The sequence below is a fragment of the Cetorhinus maximus genome, chromosome 3 (assembly GCF_964194155.1).
Source record: "Cetorhinus maximus chromosome 3, sCetMax3.hap1.1, whole genome shotgun sequence".
NCBI lineage: Eukaryota > Metazoa > Chordata > Chondrichthyes > Lamniformes > Cetorhinidae > Cetorhinus > Cetorhinus maximus.
In genome coordinates, this window is record NC_135881.1 from 58,491,916 (window position 1) to 58,514,231 (window position 22,316).

Below are 22,316 nucleotides of genomic sequence, written 5' to 3' on the forward strand. Positions count from 1 at the left end.
CACCTTATTCTCCAGAACCAGATCTAGCAACTCCCCCTTCCATATTGGACTGAGAACATAACTGAGGAAGAAAATTCTCCTGAGCATGTTTCAGAAACCTCTGCCCCTCTCTGCCCTTTACACCATAATACCCAAGTCTATATTAGGATAATTCAAGCCACCTATTATAAATTGTCTATAGTTTTTGCATCTCCTTGTAATTTCCTTGCAATTTATTTGCACTGTATCTTTCTCACCATTTGGTTGCCTATAGCATACACATGACACCTCTGTTGTTTCTTAGTTCTAACCAATTAGATTCTGACTTTGAACCCTCTAGGATGTCCTCTTTCTCCAGCACTTTAATATTCTCCTTAATCAATACTGCTACCACTCCTCATTTCTTTATTTTCTTTCCTGAACACCTTGTAACCAATTGTTGCTATATTTTGAATAATTCTGTCCAGACATGACACCAGGATGGTATGTTGCTTCTCTGCTGCCAAGGTCAAGGATGTCATTGAGTGGCTCAGGACATTCTGAAGAGGGAGGGTGAACAGCCAGAGGTCATGGTCCCTATCGGAACCAACGACATAGGTAAAAAGAGGGATGAGGCCCTGCAAGCAGAATATAGGGAACTAGAAAATATATTAAAAAGCAGGACCTCCAAGATAGTAATCTCAGGATTACTCCCAGTGCCACATGCTAGCGAAATCAGGAATAGGAAAGTAGACCAGATGAATGCGTGGCTGGAGAAATGGTGTAGGAGGGAGGGATTTAGACTCCTGAGGCATTGGGACTGATTCTGGGAAAGATGGGATCTGTACAAGCTGGACGGGTTGCACCCCAACAGCAGCAGGACAAATATCCTTGCAGGGGTATTTGCTAGTACTTTGGGGAGGTTTAAACCTTTGGGAGGGGAATTGGGAACCTGAGCGGGGAGATACAATAGAGGGAAACAAAGGTAGAAATGAAGGACCGAAAAGTAGAAAGCAGAAGTGGAAGGCAGAGCAAAAGAGGGCAGCAGCAAATAAGGCCATAATACAAAAAAATGTGAAAAAGAAAATCTAAAGGCACTGCATCTGAATGCACGGAGCATTCTCAGTAAGGTAGACAAATTAGCACAAATAGATGTGAATGGGTACGATATGATTGCGATTATGGAGATGTGGCTGCAGGGTGACCAAGACTGGGAACAGAATATCCAAGGGTATTCGATATTTAGGAAGGACAGGCAAAAAGGAAAAGGAGGTGGGATGGCATTGTTAGTTAAGGATGAAATCAATGCAATAGTGGGAAAGGATAATGACTCAGAAAATCTAGATGTAGAATCAATCTGGGTAGAGTTAAGAAGCAACAAGAAGTGGAAAACATTAGTGGGAGTTGCCAATAGGCCTCCAATCAGTAGTGGTAAGGTAGGAGATGGCACTAAGATAGGTTCTTGATTGGTAAGGGGATCAAATGTTACGGGGACAAGGCGGGAGAATGGGGTTGAGAAACTTATCAGCCATAATTGAATGGCGGAACAGACTCGATGGACCAAATGGCCTAGTTTCTGCTGCTATGTCTTATGGCCTCTTGTTCTCATCAAAGATGCAAATTAGAGCTACATAAGCTGCTCCCATGCCACGGTGAAAGCTGATAGGAGGGAAGTGCAGATCAAGGTGAGTGATGTTCAAAACAGATGAACTGGCTTCCAAGAAATCATCAGTAGGAACACAAATTCGGGAGTGCTCTGAGCTGCAGTCTCTCATCTAGGGATGGTTTCAGCTGTTCATTTTCACTGTATGAAGGCTTCCCAGCTTGTCAGTTTCACTGAAGTAGCACTCCCTGCTGTGCTCTCACTTTGTTGACCCTGGCAGACTCTACACAATTCAATAAATTAATGCACTGACTGTTAAAACCAGAAAGCTGGGTGAAATCTAGAGTTAGTTGCCTCTGCATGTTTTAATGACTTACCCGATAACTGCTCAGAGGTTCCCCACTCAGGTTTAACCTGGATGTGGGCGGGATCATATTGGGTTCCCGATTAGACACTACTTTTGGGGTCTTTAACTAACCCCTTCCAACCCCCCCCACTCCCATTGGTAGTTAAAATTCTGCCCAATGTTTCAGCTCAATGTTTTTTCTCACTCCACAGATGCTGCCTGACTTGCAAAGTATTTTAAGCATTTTCTGTTTTTATTTTGGATTTCAAGCACTTGCATTTGTACTAGAAGCCATCTAGTTGTGGTTTCTGACAGGATGCAGATTCTGAGCCAACAGGAATTTTTATACAACAACATCTGCCCCTCCATCCCCACCTCTGTCAAAATTGGGGGCACCATAGGTAATATTTGGGCCCAGGTGAAAAATACGCAAGGAAATGAGCTAAACCCAGAAATTCATCTGGTTCAGCTATGCTCTTTTGTGCAGATTTTCAAGGTGAACCACCTGACCTACTTGGGGTGGGCAATGTGTGAAGAAAAATCCTCCCAAGGAAAAGTTGTCAGTCTGTAGCAAATGGTGCTTGTTGAGCATCAATTGAGCAAGTCATCAAAATATTTAGTCTGTTAAAAATAAGTTTTAATGGGAACCACTGGGCATTAAAAATTTACATACAGTGTCTTTAATCGTCAGGGGTGATTCAGCATTCCGAAATAGTGTCCCTGCTCGCCAAGTAACAATTTTACATTGATAACCCCTCATCGCCTTTTCTCCAACCAGAGAAAATATTTTTCCTAATGACCCTATTGCGTGCAATTCTGGTCGCCGCATTACCAGAAGGATATGGAGGCGTTGGAGAGGGTGCAGAGGAGGTTTACCAAGATGCTGCCTGGTCTGGAGGTTATTAGCTATGAGGAGAGGTTGGAGAAACTCGGATTGTTCTCACATAGAGCGACGGAGATTGAGGGGCGATTTGATAGAAGTTTACAAAATTATGAGTGGCATGGACAGAGTAGATAGAAGCTTTTTCCCAAGGTGGAAGAGTCAATTACAAGGGGACATACATTTAAAGTGAGAGGAGAAAACTATAGAGGAGATGTGCGGGCAAGTTTTTTACGCAGAGGGTAGTGAGTGTCTGGAATTCGCTGCCAGAGGAGATGGTGGAAGCAGGTACGATAGTGGTGTTTAAGAGGCAGCTTGACAAATACATGAATAGGATGGGAATAGAGGGATACAGGACCCCGGAAGTACAAAATGTTTAGGTGGACGGGCAATATGATCGGCGCAGGCTTGGAGGGCCAAAGGGCCTGTTCCTGTGCTGTACTTTTCTTTGTTCTTTGTTCTTTGACCCTCTCAAAAAATTCTTCATAATTACCACATACAAATTTATCATATTTTTTGTTCTTGTACTCTGTATTGAAAGCCCAAAATTCAATTCCATGGCACTTCTCAGTGACAAGTAAAGAGTTGTTCGCTGTTAATTTTATTAATTCATGGCATGTGGGGGGTCACTTCCAAGGCCATCACTTATTGCGTATCAGGAATCACCCTTCTGAAGGTAGTTCTTGAAACTGCTGCAGTCCAGAGAGGGAAGATACACTCACTGTGTTGTCAGGTAAAGAACTCCAGGATTTTGAGCCAGCAACAATGAAAGTAACGGTGATATATTTCCAAGTCAAGGTGGTGTGTAGCTTGGAGGGGAACTTGCAGTTTGTGGTGCACACATGCACCTGCTGACCATGTCCTTTGAGGTGGTAGAAGTTACAGGTTTAGAATGTGCTGTTGAAGAAGCCTTGGTAAGTTGCTGCAGCTCATCTTGCAGATGGTACACACTGCAGCCATGTTGTACCTGTGGTGGAGGGAGTGAACGTTTACATTAGTGGATGGGGTGCTAATCAAGTGGGCTGCTTTGTCCTTGATGCTTTTGAACTTCATGACTGTTGTTGCTGCACCCATCCAGGCAAGTGGAAAGTATTGTATCACGCGCCTGACCTTTGCCTTGTAGGTGATGAAAAGGCTTTGGGGAGCCAGGAGGTGAGTCACTTGCTACAGAATATTCAGCCTCTTACGTGCTCTTGTGGTCAACATTCCTAGCCTAACCAAGCAGAAGAAAAGAGTTGACGCCTTGAGTCCTCATGACCCTTCAGCAGAAGTTCTGCTGAAGGGTCATGAGGACTCGAGGCGTCAACTGATCCCTTACCTGGTTAGTGGGGTTTTGCTTTGTGCAATTAGCTGCTACAGTCGCTTGCATAGCAGCAGTGATTGCACTGTAATGTGTTATCTGTGAAGTGCTTTGGAACACTGAGGATCAATAAAGTGTAAAATTAATGCAAGTTTCTTTCATAATTTTGTGTTTCCTTTTTCTTGTAGTGAAGAGTCATAACCCACTTGTTCATGGCCTTAAAATTTCCAGCAGCAATGAAGACTTTGAAATGAAAAAAATATTCTTCAACTTGCTTGTTGCTTTGATTAATGATCTTGCTTCTATACAGGTAAAACTTTATAAGTGGCAAAGAAATTTATTGAACACATGAGTTGTTGACTCACAAAACCATTAAGTAACAGCAATTTATAAAATGAAATTCTTTGCCAGTTTCAGTTTTGAATTCACTAATAAAGATGTTTTGTTATCTTCATTCATGAGATTTGGGCATCACTGGCAAAGCCAGTATTTATTACTCATCCCTAATTGCCCCTGAGAAGGTGGTGGTGAGCTGCCACCTTGAGCTGCAGTCCATGTGGTGTAGGTACATCCACAGTGGTGTTAGGAAGAATTTTGACCCAGGGACAGAAAAGGAATGGCAGTAGATTTCCAAGTCAGGAACATGTGTGATTTGGAGGGAAACTTACAGGTGTCCCCATGAGCCTGATGCCCTTGTTCTTCTAGTTGGTAAAGTTCATGGGTTTAGAAACTGTTCTCGAAGGAGCTGTGGCAAGTTTCTACACTGCATCTTGTAATTGGCAAATGCTGCCAGTAGTGCGCCGGTGATGGAAGGAGTTGTGGATGGGGTACCAGTCAAGTGGGCTGTTTTGTTCTGGAAGATGTCTTGAGTGTTTTTGGAGCAGTATGCATGCAGGCAAGTGGAGAATATTCCATCATCCTCTTGATTTGTGCCTTATAGATAGTGGACAGGCTTTGGAGAATCAGGAGGTGAGTTACTCACTGAAGAATATCCAGCCTCTGACCTCTTCTGCAACACAACACAATGGAGGGTGACCTCAGTATGAAGATGGGACTTCATCTGCACAAAGACTGAGCAGTGACCATTCCTCCAATACTGTCATGATAAATGCATCTGTGACAGGTAGATTGGTGAGAATGAGATTAAGTCGTTTTTTTGCCTAGGGTTGGTTATCTCACCACCTGTCATAAGTCTAGTCTGACAGATATGTCTTTCAGGACTCAACCAGCTCAATCAGTAGTGGTGCTACCAAGCCACTCTTGATGAAAGACATTGAGATTCCCCACCCAAAGTACATTATGTGCCCTTGCTACCCTTAGTGCCTTTTCCAATTGGCATTCAATGTGGAAAAGTACTAATTTCATCAGTTGAGGGAGGGCAGGTGTGGGGGGCAGTAGGTGGTAATCAGTAAAAGGTTTTCCTGCCCATGTTTGACCTGATGCCATGAAACGTCATGCGGTCCGGGATCAGTGTTGAGGACTCCCAGGGTCAGTCCCTCCTAATTGTACATGATTGTGCCACCATCTCTAGTCAGTCTGTCCTGCTGTCCATGGCAACAGGTGGATTTAAAATTAATTAATAAAAAAAAATCTGTAATTAAAAACTGGGGTAGAATTTTGCCCTTGGTGGGCAGGGGCGAGGGCGGTCAGGAACTATCGCGCGACTACGCGTTGACACCAGCATGCTTGGCCAACATCAATACGCGTCATTTCATGCTTAAGCGGGTCAGGCTTGCGCCCAACTGCCAACTGAACATTTCTGCCCTAGTCTCAGTAATGGTGACCAGGAAATTATCATTGATTATTGTAAAACAACCATCTGGTTCTCTAATACCCTTTAGGGAAAGAAACCTGCCTTCCTTATCTGGTCCAGACCAACAGCAATGTGGTCTAACAAGCAAGCCACTCAGTTCGAAGGCAGTTGGGGATGGGCAACAAATGCTGGCCTTGCTAGCAGCGCCTACGTCCCATGAAAGAATGAAAAAAACCTGGACCCTCTTGGAGGTACTTTATCAATAATTCTCAGACAATGATGAACCAATGCTCACATCCTCATGAAACAGACCAGCATTCTTGTCTTCCTTTGAATCTTATAAGATGACGAAAAACACATCCAGTCTGAAAAGCAACTGTTTCACCACTACTCTCTCCTTTCTGTCCCTTAGCCAATTTTGTATTTATGCAGACACTGCTCCTTTAATCCCATGGGTTTCTATTTTACTAATAAGTCTATTTGTGGTATTTTTTCAAATGCATTTTGGGAGTCCATATGCACAACATCAACTGCAATAAGCTTCTTTATTACCTTCTTTATTACTTCAAAAAACTGGATCAAGTTAGTCAAACACGAGTTGCCTTTAAGAAATACACATTAGTTTTTATTTATTACCAATAAAAGATCTAAAATAATTGCAATTCAAAGGGTAGCCTGTGTTTATTTAATAAGGTCAGAGTTGGAAGTGTAAAAACACAACGGTGAATGGGCTATCTTTACAAATCTTGGCAGAGACGAGGCTGAATTTTCCCCCCGTCGAGGGGGAATGTTGATGGGCGGGCACGTACAGGTGTGCTTCCGATCGGCGCCCCCCAATCAGAGGCGCGCCGCCATTTTACGTGGGTAGGCCACTTAAAGCCCGCCCAGCGTGACGTCCGCACAGAAGCTCTATGCGTTTCCCTGTGCGGGGGGAGGGCGGAATCCCAAATTCGAGAGCGCTCTTTCGCGCATGTGCACGAAAGAGCGCACTCATCTCCTTGAGACTAAGTGCTGCCTCAGGCTGTACATGTAAAAAAGATAAAAATAGTAAAATAAAATTTCCCTTACATGTCCCCTCATGTGACAATGTCACATGAGTTGGGACATGTCCATAATTTTTACAAAATCTTTATTAAAATTTTTTAAAGCCTACATAAAACCTCATCCCACCCGTGGATGAGGTTTCACGTTTTTTCTAGTTCCCGCCAGGGCTCCTGGCCTGTCTGCGAACCTTAAGGTTGGATGGGCAGGTCCTTTACTTAATTGACCCTGTCAATGGCCTCAATTGGCCATTGACAGGTCGCCGGGCACGCAGCTGATTTCGCTGCACTCCCGCCTTCCTGAAAATTTAAATCGGGCGCGGTGACATCGGGAGTTCCCCCCCCAACGTCACCGCGCATCATTTTACGTGTCGACGAGCAGGGAGCGTAAAATTCTGCCCGAGGTGTCTACAATTGTCTCCATAAGGGGTTTAAATTATTCATGTCAGTTCCAGATCAAAGAAAGATTTGAAAGCAACAGGCAAACGAGGGAAGGTTTTAAACTATCTGCATATTTTTCAAGCCAAAGGGCAAGTTTGGGAATTGAAGTTAATTAGTTGAAATCTCTATCTGGGATATCCCAGCTATGTCACGTTACCATCGGGGTAGGTTGCAAGGAGGAACCCTTTTATTTTGGATTATCTGTGTGATTTTACAGACACAGGCAGAGAGACAAAGTTGCAATCAGTTGCAGCTGGAACCTGGAAGCAGCTTTGAGACAAGTAGTGGGAGAACTCTGCTAGGGGCTATAGACCACTAAATAAGAAAGCAATGAAGCACATGTTTGAGCTGGGGAGTCCACAATCACGAGAATTGGAAGGTCATTTGGTGTGAGGATTGTCACTTTAAGATCAGTTCAACTGAGTAGGGGTCACGTGATTTGTTCAACCTATGTGAGGCTAACGCGGGGGAATAAATTCTAGGGAGGGGTTTCTTAGGAAAAATAGCTGTATGAGGGGCTGGCTGGATGCAAGCAGCCATGGAAGCTCTTGTGTAAATAAAATTTGTTTTGTTTGACTAAGAAGCCTCCCAGAGCACGCTTCTACACCTGGCCAAATGCAGGTGGAAGGATCCCAAAAAATACCATACCTTGGAGAATAGTTGAGACACTGAGGAGAATCAAACTGAATTCCTGGGAGCTGTGGCACACCTTGGTTTGATCCCAGGAGAAATGAAGGAACCCTCGAGACCCTATAACATATAGGGGAACTCTTGGGTGGAATTAAAGACAAAATGGGAAGTGATGTGTTGAAATCTTTGGGTTTAAAATTTAAGCATTTATAAAATATAAAGGGCAGGCATTTCCGGCCCCAGTGCCAGCGGGACTTTTAACGGCTCTCCAAATTTTGCCGTCCTGCCCGCAACGATGGTGCCAGGACTGGAAAATCCCACACATGGTGTTATGTATTTGCTTTGTTTAATTGTTTACAGTAAAAGTTTTTGTTTAAAATATGAAATCTTGTAATTCAGTTAATAACTGGAAATTCTAATTTCTTTCTTGAAGCTAATAGTTTCCCTTGAGATCATAACAAATCCCTATAAGTTCATTGGTATTAGTCCTCTTCCAGTTGAGTCATTCCACGCTTAGTTTTCCCTTGTTCTTTCCAACAACTATTCTAACCTTAATGCTACAGTGATCACAATTTCCCAAATGCTCTCCCACTGAAACCTACTCTACTTGGCCCACCTCATTACCCAGGACTAGATCCAGCACTGCTTCCTTCTTTGTTGGGCTGGAAACATGCTGATCAAGAAAATTCTCTTGTATATACTTTGGAAATTCCTCCAGTCTTTACACTGTTATTTTCCCAATCTTTATTAGGGTAATTAAAGACCCCCTTTATCAGTACACTAAACTTCCTACATCAGACAGGAAGCAGAGAGTAGGGATAAATGGGGCTGTGTCCAGTGGAGTGTCATGAATATCATTGCTGAGGATCAGCTATTCACAATCTATATTAATGACTTAAGTGAGGAGATTGAAAATCATATCTCAGTTTGCTAATGATACAAAGCTAGGGAATGTAAGCTGTGAGGAGGACACAAAGAGGCTGCATATAAACAGGTTAAGTGAGTGGGCAACAAGGTGGCGGATGGAGAATAATATGGGAAAGTGTGAGGTTATTCACTTTGATTGTAAGAGTAGAAAAGCAGAAAATATTAAAAGGCGTGAAGCTTGTAAATGTTAATGTTCAGAGGGATTTGGGTGTACTAATACAAGGAACACAGGAAATCAGATTGCAGGTAGAAGAAGCAATTAAGGAGGCTAATAGCAAGAGTAGACCATTCACTCATTGAGCCTGCTCCACCATTCAATCATTGTGGCCTTAAGTTCACTTTTGTGCTTACCCCCAATAACCCTTGACTCCCTTGTAGATCAAAAAAATCTGTCTAACTCAGCCTTGAATATATTCAACAACCCAACCTCCACTGCTCCCTGTGGAAAAGAGTTCCAAAGACTAACGACCCTCTGAGGAAAGAAATTCCTCTCCATCTCTGACTTAAAAGGAAGACCCCTTATTTTTAAACTGTGCCTCCTAGTTTTATTCCCCCACAAGGAGAAACATTCAGCATTACCCAGTCAAAGCCCCCTCAGAATCTTGTATGTTTCAATAACATTACCTCTCATTCTTCTATTGTAATATGTATCGGCCTAACCTGCTCAACCTTTCCTCATAAGACAACTCCTTCACCCCAGGAATCAGCCTGGTGAACCATCTCTGAACTGCTTCCAATGCAAGTATATCCCTCCTTAAGTAAGCAGTTTCACCAATGCCCTGTACGGTTGTAGCAAAACTTCACTAATTTGTACTGATCCCCCTTGCAGTAAAGGCCAACATTCCATTTGCCTTCCTAATTACTCACAGTACCTGCATGCTAATGTTTTGTGATTCATGTACAAGAACACCTAGCTCTCTCTGTATTGCAGCATTCTGCAGTTTCCATTTAAATATTGTTCTGCTTTTCTATACCAAAGTGGACAAACTCACATTTTCCCACATTATACTCCATTTGCCAATTTTTTGCTCATTCATTTAACCTATCTATATCCCTTTGCAACCTTGTTGTATCCTCCTCAAAACTTGCTTTCCTACCTATCTTTGTATCATCTGCAGATTTGGCTATAATACAGTCAGTCTTTTCATTCAAGTGATTAGGTGGGTCATAAATAGTTGAGGCTGTGGGTGTACCTACAGCACATGGACAGCAGCGGTTCAAGAAGGCAGATCACCACCACCTTCTCAAGGGTAACTAGGGATGGGCAATCCCTAGCCAGCGATGCCCACACCCCATGAATGAATTTAAAAAAAGATCCCAGCGCTGACCCCTGTGGCATTCACTAGTTACAGTTGGCCAACCTGAAAATGACTCTTTATCCTGACTCTGTTTCCTGTTAGTTAGCTAATCCTCTATCCATGCTAATATATCACCCCCAACATGATGAGCTCTTAACTTGTGCTGTAACCTTTTATTTGGCACTTTATCGGACAGCGTTTAGCAATTCAAATACACTATGGCTTGAATTTTGCGTTCCGAGGTCGGGCGCGCACCTGGCCGAATTCACGTGAAGCTGTGCGAGACGATAATGGGAGTGGTCCTGACATGCACATGAGCAATATTGAGAACGGCAGGAGCACACGGGAGTTGGAGCCCCGCCCAATGACAATTAAAGGGGCCAATTAAGGCCATTAAAAAGCCAATTGTACTCGATTTTCCGTTGCCTGTGTGATGACTGTAACGAATTGTCATCCAAGGGCAGGATAAAAAGGGTCCAGAGTATTGCCATTATGAGTAGTGAGGAGTTTAGGAGATAGTTTGCTGCTGGTTGCTTGGTGAAACTTGACAGCTTTATCACATTTTTGAGCTTCAGGCTGACTTTCACACTTGGCGTGTACACCAAGTCGGCGAGCGGACGTATAATCTGCATCTGGGCCGGATTGCGTTTCCAATGCGATTTCACACTGGATGGCCAGTTAAGGGCCGCCCAGCGTGAAACACGTCTTCTCAATGGTCAGAAGGGCTGGGCGGGGATGATTGCTTGCTGGGCTCTGGGTCCAATGGGAACTCCGTAGGGGATTTAAAAGCAGCAGAGGCAGCTCCCTGAAGACTACCGGGGGGCACTTTGTAGCTTTGGAGTTGTTTGAGGAAACATTTTTTTGAGCAGCAATGGCATCTGCACCTGCTGGGCACAAAAGGCGGGAGGGCATGTCGTGTGGGCACTCAGCCCCCTGGTTCTCGGATGAGTGACTGGGAATCCTCGTGGAGGAGGTCAGTGCGAGGAGGGACATCCTCATCCCCAGGGATGGCAAGAGGAGGCTACAGCACCTGACCAAGAAAGCACAAGCAGAGGTGGCAGCCCAGATCAGCGACCATGATGTTGTGCAGCGCACATGGGTGCAGTGCCACAAAAGGTTCAACGATCGGCTGCGCTCGGCAATGGTGAGTGTTGGCATGTATCTGTGTGGAGAAGCGTTAACGGTTGGCCGTCCGCCCCGTGGTGCTCAGGGGTGTAAGACTCTCAGTGCCGCTGTCAATGACATTGGCAGTAACTTCTGACTGCTTGGCCTGATTGCTTTGGGGATTGAGGACCACGACTCGGATGTGCCCTGCAAGGTGTTCCTCAGGTCGGGTTGGCCAGGTTGCAATGGCACTGCAGGTAGAGAGTGGACTAATCAATGCTCCTCTGTCTTTACAGAAGAGAAGCCATAACAACAGGCAGAGGCCCCCCAAACCTACAGGCCATAAAGGACAGGCAGAGGCCCCCCAGACCTGCTCATATGACAAGGTACAAGATGGATGCCTTAGAGACGGAGTGCCAGCGCTCAGCATGTTCCACCGGTTGTGGTGAGGCAGGGACCTAATACTAACACTAATGACATGTCATTTTCCTCCCCCTGGAATCGGCATTCAGCAAATGATTGCGGGACCCGGATGAGCACCCTTGACACTGGAAGACCAGTACCTGTCAGATGCATGTGCGTCACACCCCCTCTCAGCAAACAGGCCTAGTGCAGATACCAGCACCTCAGTGGGCATTAGATCATTAGCTACCATGTCGGTGCACAACGGTGAAGGCACAGCATACTCACATGAGGAGCAAGTGGAGGCAGAGAGTACCCAGGACACTGACAGTCAGAGGACTGCTGGAGACCAGGACCATGCTGAGTCCAAGGCAAATAACGAGCCTCTGGAGTCGTCCATTAGGCGGCAGAGCTGGATATCCAACAGGATGCGCGGGAGGATCTGGCAGAAATTCCTGAGGGTTTGCGTGCCATGGTCAATGTCATGGAGGAGTTCATGCGGAGCATGAGTACTGCATTGACCCTCAGTACCGAGCGCACTGCCTTCTCCATTGAGAGAGTAGTGACTCTCATGGAAAGGTAGTTTCAGGAGCAGACTTAGGGTTCCTGGGGTTGCGCTTGGACCTGAAAGCCGTCACGCAGGCAATAACCTCAGGAGGTCACTGCCAGTGTGAGAGGTGGATGAGGCACCTAGTATCTCTGCCAGGTACCCGTCCATCAGTGGCGAGCAAGGAGGTCCAAACCAACATCACATTGGCACACAAACTGCTTGTCGTCTTTGTGGGCTCCTCTCCGGACACTCTAGATGACGATAGCAGCTCCTCTGCCCCTCTGCCAGTGACCGTGGCACCTGATGAGGCCGTGATAACTGAGGAGCACCCAGCCGAGGCAGCGGACGCTCCCTCCCAGGTGGGGCCTGCGCAGACTCCACTGGCCAGGGGACAACTGCGAAGGCCATCAAGGCCAACAGTACAGCACAGTCAACAGGCAGCCTCCAATGTCACTGCCAGAGAGAGTTGGGGGAGAGGGTGGTGGTCATCAAGATGCAGCACCAGCAAGCGTAGGTTTAAGGCACCGTGAGCAGAAGAGGGACTTTTCACAGTTGATCTTCCATTCTGCCATGTGTTAATTTGTTTACTGGTGTGAGCATTTACACCTTATATTGTTATGTTCATTTTCTGTGAGTGCCAACGTTATATCAGTTTTGCTTTTGTGTTAATGGCCTGAGTATGCTTCACTTGTTTGTAGGTGCAGGGCATACCAGAATCTCATGCTGGACATATGGGGCTCTAAACATTATTGCACTGGTACTGAGTGGACTTTGGGTTCAACGGAATGGGTCATTTCAAATGTCTGGTAAGGAGGCGGCACCCCTGGCATGAGTTGAAAGCAGTGCCTTGGCTGAAGGAGCGTTGAATCAAGGCCTCCCTGGTGTCCCTGCCTCCCTGACTTCCGCTCCTCACACAGGTGGAAGTCCCGCCTTAGAGAGCTGCTGACCATTCCAGTCCTTGCAGTGACAGTGCTGCAGTGGACAGAAGAAGTGCAGGAGGACATCGGAGTCCAAGTCTGGGCATCGGAGGGCCAGTTAAGTTCAAGGGATCCCAGGGCAGGTTTCAGAAGTCTGCATCCACGTCCTCACCGTTTTATTCCCCGGACTCCTCCTGTGATCCAGCACTGGAGTCATCATCTGTGGCCTCTGGAGCTGCCTCAAGATCCTCTTCCTCCAGAAGGTTCCCCCCATGCCAGAGCCAGATTGTGGAGAGTGCAGCATGCAACAACTATCAGCGACACACGCTCTGGAGGGTATTGTAGTGCTTCCCCTGAACGGTCCAGGGATCTGATTCTCATCTTCAACAGACCAATGGTCCTCTCTATCACCGCCCTTGTGGAGGCATGACTCCTATTATACCTCTGCTCTGCATCTGTTCTTGGGTGCCAGAGAGGCATCATAAGCCACCTTTTCAGTAGATAGCCCTTGTCACCCAGCAGCCATCCATCCAGTCGAGTTGGAGCCATGAACAGCCTTGGCACCTGTGAGTGTTGGAGGATGTCTGTGTTATGGGAGCTGCCAGGGTACCTTGCACAGACTTGCAGAATCTGTGCCTTGTGGTCACAAATTATCTGGTGGTTCATGGAGTGGAATCCCTTCCTGCTCATGAAGGCACCCGGCTCACCCTCTCGTGCTTTGATGCCCACGTGTGCAGTCGATGGCACCCTGGATGCGGGGGAACCCAGCAATTGCAGCTAAGCCTCTGGCTCACTCAGCCTGGATGGCCTCATCGGTCCAGTAATTAATAAATGTCACGACCCACCTGAATAGAGCGTCAGTCATCAGGTTCATGCAACTGTGGATAGTCGATTGGGACACCCCACACCCAAAAGGCTCCTGCCCCCGCCCGGCCCTCCTGACCATTGAGCAGATATGTTTCACGCTGGGCGGCCTTTAACTGGCCACCCAGTGTGAAATCGCGTTGGAAACGCAATCTCGCCCGGCAGCAGATTATATGTTTGCTTCCGGGCCTGCCCACTTGGCGCACATGCCAAGCGTCAAATTCAGGCCGACACCTAGTAGTTCCCGTTTATCCGCCCTGCTTGTTACATCCTCAAAGAACCTGGAGTACTGTGTGCAGTTTTGGTCTCCATATTTAAGAAAGGATATACTTGCATTTGAGGAGGTGCAGCGATGGCTCATTAAATTCGTTCCTGGGATGAAAGGATTGTCCTATGTTGAGAGGTTGAGTAAATTGGTTGATCATTGGCCTTGACTCTACTTTCCCACCCACTCTGCATATCCTTTGATTCCCTCAGAGGCCAAAAAGCTCAGCCTCTAATATATTCAACAATGGAGCATCCACAATCCTCTTCCAATTCCAATGATTCACAACCCTTTCAGTGAAGGAATTTCTCCTCATCTCAGCCCTAAATGATTAACCCCTTATTCTGAGACTGTGTTCTCTGAAGTTTAGAAGAATGAGAGGCGATCTCATTGAAAAATACAAGGGCCTGAATTTCTTTCTTCCCTGCCGGCAGGTATTTAAGAGGGGTGAGTGAGCATGAAGTAGGAGAAATGGCGTTCCTGCTGGGTTCCAGCCCACTCCGACCTTTCAGCGATTTTACGCTGGGGTGGGAAAGTCCTTGGACAGCCTACCCACCCTTGCCCCATTTGAGGCCCTTAAGTGGCCAATTATTGTCAGGCGGTTCCACCCCCCAAGGTCCGGTGGCCTCCAAACCCCCCACCCCCACCAAGTCTCTTCCCTGATCACCCCCTCCACCCTCGCCCAGTTCTCCCTGCCCTGGGATCCCTTGAACTTACCTGGCCCTCCGGTGCCCAGACTTGGACTCCGATGTCCTCCTGCACTTCTTCTGTCCACTGCAGCGCTGTCACTGCAAGGACTGGAATGGCCAGCAGCTCTCTAAGGAGGGACTTCGACCTGTGTGAGGAGCGGAAGTCCCGCCTGCAGCCAATTAACGCTCACTGGGGCGTGAAATGGCTGCAGAGCAGGCAGTGGCAACGGGGATGTGTACTCCGATGGTGGCACAGGAAACTTGGCCATCCAAAAAATCCTGGCCAAGATTCTGAAGGGTAGACACTTGAGAAGTGGTTTCCCCTGTCTAGGGAATCTGCAACATGAAGGCACAGTCTCAGAATAAGGGGTTAATCATTTAGGACAGATGAGGAAAAATTCCTTCACTGAAAGGGTTGTGAATCATTGGAATTGGAAGAGGGTTGTAGATGTTCCATTGTTGAATATATTAGAGGCTGAGCTTTTTGGCCTCTCAGGGAATCAAAGGATATGCAAAGTGGGTGGGAAAGTAGAGCCAAGGCCAATGGTCAACCATATTCATGCTGAATGGCAGAGCAAGCTTGAGGGGCCATATGGTCTATAGCTTTTCTTTTGTACAAGCACCCCATGTTGCTCTGGCACTATGTTCCTCCTTGTTTTCTTCTACCTGTCCTCCACAATAAATGTCTCTGTTATAAAAAACTCCACATCTCAATCCACCCACTTTACAAAACCTCTGTAAAAACCCTCTCCCAATACAGTGCCTTTGGCACCCTCAACATTTTTATTAGCTTCCTCCCCTTCCTAATCAGCATCCACTATTTTTTTCTGCACTGTTATGTGCACTGTCATAAGTCTGCATGCCTGAGTAGCACTAAAGCAACTATTTGTTCTTGTTAATTTGGTAATTCAGGAGCTTAACTTTTCACACAATAGGTAGTTAATTTGCTTCATAAAATCTTTACAGATTAACCACTTGGGAGGGTGATTTATAGTGAGAATGATCTAAACTTTCAAATTTTTTAATGTATGCTTTTGTCCTGTAGCTACTCAGTGAAGGGGAAGCACTATTGGCACTATTTCATTATGTTAAGCCAAATGAGAATCCTGGAGTTCGGTATTGGTCTCCTGCCCAGTTTGAAGAGCTTCAACTTCATGCTTTAGCTACTTTGATCTCACTGGCTCCAGTCATGGTGGATGATTACATGAACTGTCAAGGGAATACCCGTATGCTGCTTCTGTTGGACTGGTGTATAAATCAAGGTAAATGCCTTTAAATTCCAGTAAATTTAAAATTGTCTACACTTAAAGAGAAAATAATAAAATATGAGTTTTGATTGATCTGTATGCTTCAGCGATAAGAGAACAAAGAAGTATTGAACAATGATTTAACCCATTTAAATGGACCGATTTTGAGTGTGAATACAGTATAAATTAGTGCCTATTCTATTTATGCAACATGTTTTTTGATGAGATAGGGCATGAACGGTTTCCAATTTTTCCTTTTCATAAATTTGTACTTCCAATAATCTGAGTTAGTTATTTAGAATAATAGATCTGTGTATCAGTCACACAATTTTAATTTGTTCCCTCCCAGATCCATACTTTGGCAAAGGCAATTCATTCCATGCTGCTGGTGGCCGTGGCAGTAAGAAAGCTCAAATGCACTACTGTCTAAGACTTCTGAGATCTATGGCATCCCTTGGTGAAGAATTGATAAACCAAAACCTATATGATCAAGGAGTAATTCCTCAACTTCTAGGTAAGGTATATTTGCAATCACAATCCTACCCTAATAAGGAGTTTAACATACAGTATCATGAAGTTAATAATGTATATAATATTATTGGAAAACATTTTTCTTTTAAAATAGAGGTTTAGTCTGTGGGTGTGTCTTAATTGGATTAAAGCCAACTAGTCCCAACACGGGCGGGATGAGGTTTCATGAAGGGTTTCTGCATTAAATAAATTTTTTATTAAAATTCATTGAGATGTCCCAGCTCATGTGACATTGTCACATGAGGGGACATGTCTTAAATTTTTTTTTCTTTAGTTTGATTTTTAAAAATTTTAATAATATCCCTGAGGCAGCTCCGTGCCTCAGGGAGATTTCTGCGCTCTTTCGCGCGCATGTGAAATGGCGCCACCCAGCCGATTGCGGGTGGCGATCGGCTGCGCGCCTGCTCCCGCCCAACTCCCCCCGCCTTTAGTAGTTAGAAAGTCCATCTGAACTTAAGCATTACAATCATTGTTAAATCTTAATGTAGTGACAGTATTTTTTTTTAATTTCTCCCTCATGTGAGTGTTGCTGGCAAGGCCAACACTTGTTTTCCATTCCTAATTATCTTTGAGTTAAGGTGATGGTTAGCCACCTTGTTGAACTGCCGCAGTCCGTCTGGTGAGGTACACCTACAGTGCTGTTAGGATGGTTTTTCACCCAACAGAATTCCCAGCCTCTGACCTGTTCTTGTTGACACAGTATTTATATGGCTGGTCCAGTTTAGTTTCGATCAATGGTCACCCCCAGGATATTGTTGGTGAGGGATTCAGTGATGGTAATGGCATTGAATGTCAGGGAGGGATTGGTTAGATTCTCTGTTATTGGTCTTTGCCTGGCATTTGTGAGGTGTGAATGTTTTTTGCCACTTATCAGCCCAAGTCTGAATGTTCTCCAGGACTTGCTGCATGCGGGCAAAGACTGCTTCTGTATCTGAGGAGTCATGAATGGTACTGGACACTGTGCAATCTTTTATAAGCCACAAGTAATGATATTTTTATACCTCATTTCACTCGGGACACTTCATCTGGATCAGAAGCTAGGTCATATTCTCTTGAAGTGCCTGTTAACTTATGTAAACTTTGTATGAGTTAAATGCTAGCTTCATTAGCAATGCCCATATCCCATGAAATAATTTTTAAAAGATTCATTCTATTGACTATATACTGGCTTGTTTTTAACCTTTTCAACTAAGTGTGACACTAGCGTCATTGAGCAGATTTCCTTTCACATGACCAAATAAGAGTAGAATCATAGCTAGTGAACTGCCTCACACACAGGTGGCAGGACATACTGACAGAGTAGTTAGAAAAGCAGATGCGATCTTGGTCTTCCTCTGTAGCAATATTGAATACAAAAAGGAAGTTATGCTGCACCTTGATAAAGCTCTGGCTAAACCACTGTTAGAGTATTGGATCCAGTTCTGGTCACCACACTTTAGGAAAGATGTGAGGATTCTGGAGACAGCTACATTGGAGAAGCTGGTGTTGTTCTCCATGGAGCAAAGGAGATTGAGGGGAGATTTGATAGAGGTGTTCAAGATTATGATAGATTTGCAAAGAAAAGTTCTTCCCATTAGCTGATGGTACGAGGACTAGGTGATACAGATTTAAGATTTTGGGCAAGTGATACACGAGGATGTGAGGAAAAACATTTTTATGCAGCGAGTGGTAGCAAATTGGAAATCTGTCAACAAGCGTGCTGGAGGCAGAGATAATCAATAATTTCAAAATAAATTGGATTGGCACTTGAGAAAAATAAACTTGCAGAGCTGCTGGAATAGAGCGGGGAATGGGATTGACTGGATCACTCTGCAAATTGCTGGTATGGACTTGATGGGCTAAATAGCTTCCTTCTGTGCTATAAAGATTCTTTGACACTATTATTTAAATTTTCTCATGGTTAGAGACCTTCCTTTCTTTGTCCAGTAATTTCTATTACCCTCTGCTTCTTCTTTCTTAACCATATCATTCTCCTCTAGCTGATTTTCTCCTTTTAGCTGGTTTGATATTAGAAAATGTCTATTAAACTGCATGACTATTTGCATGTACTGACTCAAAGTACGTTCACTTAACAGATACTAGTCATTTGTCATTGTTTTGTTAAAGTCTATATAGAAGAACATTTATTTTCCAACCACCTAGATAAGGAAAAGTATCTAAAAGTGCGGTATTTAATGGAGGTGATGGGGATCTTGCCCTCTGGCTGGAGAGCCAATGAGAACCCTGCATCACCTGTATTAAGTGCCTCTCAGGGATCAAGGACTCCAGGGGCAGAGAGCTACTGGTCAATCGGAGGCCAGCAATTATCATTGCAAGTAGTGCCACTGTGGTCAGTGGCTGCTGCTGGCAATGCAGCTGGAGAGGCCTAGGACCAGTGAGGGATCCAGGCCACAGCTGAGTGACGATGGGATGGAGGTTGTGGGTTGGAGGTCATGAGGGAGAGGGTCAGAAGCATGGGAAGGCGGGCCCCTCCTTCCCAATGCCAGGTCCTTCGATCAGACACTGAGTGTCTTTGAATGAGGGCCCTGCCCTGGAAGCCCACAAGCAATCCTAAGGGTATGTTTTTCAAACTTCCTGCAAGGAGGGTCCCCCGCCTGCCGCTGGATGAATCCCAGCAGCAGCGGGATGAGGCCTTTCTACCTAGATTAATCGGGTCAGAGGAATCAAGGAAGAAACAGAGGGGATCAAAGGTTTAAAAATGCAGCTTGCATTTATGTGGCATCTTTAGCAGAAGAACATCCCAAGGCACTGTACCCAATGCAAATAAAATGGACATCATACAGAAGTGAGGGGGAACTCAAAACTTAGACAAAGGGATGGGTTTTAAAAAAGATATTAAAAGAAGAGAGAGTAATGGAAAGCTGGAGCAGTTTGATTGTGGGGTTGGGTGGTTGAATTCACAACCGCCAAACGGAGTTTGTTCACTTACCAACAAGGAGAAATAATTGGAGGGAAAGTCATCATGGACTGACGTTAATGGCTTAACCAGCATTGGGGGCTCTTAATGGCTTCACCAGCAATGATTCAGATACTTGGATAGATTGGAGAAGCTGGGGCTGTCCTCCATGGAGAAGAGAAGATTAAGAGGTTTTCAAAATCATGAGGGTTCTGATGGATAAGAAGAAACTATTCCCATTGTTGGAATGGTCAAGAATCAGGGGACACTGATTTAAGTTGACTGGCAAAAGAAGCAACAGTGACATGAGGAAAAACATGGTTAAGATCTGGAATGCTCTGTCTTCGAGTGTGGTGGAGGCAGATTCAATTGTGGCCTCCAAAAGAGAATTGGATAATTATCTGAAATGAAAAAATTTGCAGGGCTGCAAGGAAAGGAGCTGGTAAATGGGACAAAGTGAGTTGCTCTTCCAGACAGCTGGCATGGATGCGACAAGCTGAGTGGCCTCCTTCTGTGCCATAACCATTCTATGATTGAGGGTGAAATAGGTTGAGTTAAAGAGTTAAAGGAGCAGGTCACTGTCCTGTTTAGATTAGGTGTATCACATGGTTGACTGGGCAGGGAAAATAAAAGATTTTTGCTCAAATAAGAAACAGGATTCCCCGGTGTGCTTGGGTTTTTTTAAAAGGCCTTTTATGTATTTTTTATTATCTGAGTGATATGATTTTTCTTAAATGTTTAATAGATGTTTTGAAAGGCATGACAAACAGCTTGGAAGAAGAAACCAAAATTAATTTGGATATGCAAACTGACATCCTCATCATCTTGTCCAGCATCTGTGAACATGATATTCATAGAAAGGTGGGTAAATATTGAACAATGTAGCTCAGCTGTGACTGGTTGGATAAAATGGCATACTCAGTTCGTGCATGTGTGCACTATAGCCTGAGACATATACATATCTGTGCATGAGAGATGAGTTCTCTACTTTGACTTTAAAAAGTGTCTGATGCGCCTTCCTAGTATATACTCCCTGCCGCTTTGCCTATCAAACTAAATAATTCTCTAAAGAAAGGTATAAAACATGGCTGTAGTGCATGTCTTCAAGGATCACATCGTCAGTGGCTGTGAAGGTGACCATGGCCATGAACTTTTATGTATTGAGGTCCTTCCAGCTGTTACAATCTCAGCAGAGACTAGTAGCTATTTTTTTTAAAAGAAGTCTGAAATCCCAGATATTTACTAAAAGAATGAAGCCACAAGATTCCACGTTTTAAAAGAGAAGAATTTTTACTATACACGAGTCAAAGCAAACATTAAATATTATCTTAAATAACCTCCTATTTGCTAACATCTGGAATCAACATATGTTAAACATGAATTATCAGGTAAATTACGGTCGATTATAACCTAAAAATTATACATCAAATGACAGATACAACTAAGGTAGATCTAACGAATTAGCTCAGCAGTCCACTCAGCATATATATCATCAATCTCAGGCACAAAGTCCTTCAAAACTCTGTCTTCCTAACGAAGCATTTTAACTCCTCTCCTATCTTAGAATCTTAGCCTGATCCCCAGCCGAGAGCAGCGCACAACCAGCCCGAGTTCCTCAGGCATGGTCTTCACCACAAATGGCACACATCTGCAGAACTCCTCAACTCAGTCTAGATCTGCCAATGTTATCTTCAAGTAACAGAAACAACTGCTGCAACTTATTCTCAGCTTCTGGATCTGGACTTTGTATTTTTCAGCTTGCCTATACTGCACCATTGGACTCATTGAATGCTACTGTCATGCTTAGATGGCTCTACGTCTCCTTATATGGCCTCAACCAGTTTCAGTCTGGTTTCCAAATCTCAGGTTTAGTTTCCATTTCCTTAGAAACTAGGAGGGTCAATTTCCTTTCTCTATTTTCCTTTTCATTTTCTGTTTGCAGTTAGGGTCTGTCTCAAAAAATATTGACTTGAAAGCACAGATTCCATCACACAATCTTGAGCTGGAGATATTTGCAACATCTCAGTTTGCTGTCCACTGTTGCATAAGGAAGGTCACTGATGCTGTCTATTTAAAGAGAGCTGACTACATTTCTTTCTCTCCTGCCAGAAAATGGCAAGTGATTGAACACACGGCTTTGTGAGGATTACATACTTCACCATGGTGCAGGATGTGATTGACTGCACTCACATAACTTTGCAGGTGCTGCATGTAAACTCAGAGATGTATCACACCCAAAATGAATTCCATTCCCTCAACATCCAGATGATGTGCAACCATACGCAGTGAATCATGCAGCTTAATGTCTGGTATTCTGGCAGCCGTCATGATGCCTTCATTCTGCAGAAGTTCGCTGTGTCATCTGTATTTGAGCCACCACAGCAAATCAAAGTGTGCCCACTGTGGCAATAAAGGCCATCTGCTGGCCACCTAATGACTTCAATTTGCAACCCACACACAGTTGTGCAGCGTGCATACAATGAAAGCCGTGCTTTCAGCCATGCATACAATGAAAGCCATGTTTTCAGCAATGCATACAATGAAAGCCATCCCACATGGGATGTGATAGAGCAGTGCATTGTCATGCTGAAACACTTCTGCTGCCTGAACCGACCTACTGCAGTAGGTGTCAGGAAACATGGTGGTCTGCTCTATGCTGCACAACCTCACTACTG

General features: G+C 44.7%; 1 protein-coding gene across 1 annotated transcript in view; it reads left to right on the forward strand.

The window, feature by feature from the left end:
- Window positions 1–22,316, forward strand: part of cfap69 (cilia and flagella associated protein 69) — a 146,987-nt gene that overhangs the window by 60,999 nt on the left and 63,672 nt on the right. Inside the window, exons 11-14 of the mRNA XM_078534791.1 lie at window positions 4,276–4,397; window positions 16,013–16,229; window positions 16,564–16,728; window positions 20,387–20,502. Of these exons, the coding sequence (XP_078390917.1) occupies window positions 4,276–4,397; window positions 16,013–16,229; window positions 16,564–16,728; window positions 20,387–20,502 (620 nt within the window). The remainder of the gene's footprint in view (window positions 1–4,275; window positions 4,398–16,012; window positions 16,230–16,563; window positions 16,729–20,386; window positions 20,503–22,316) is intronic.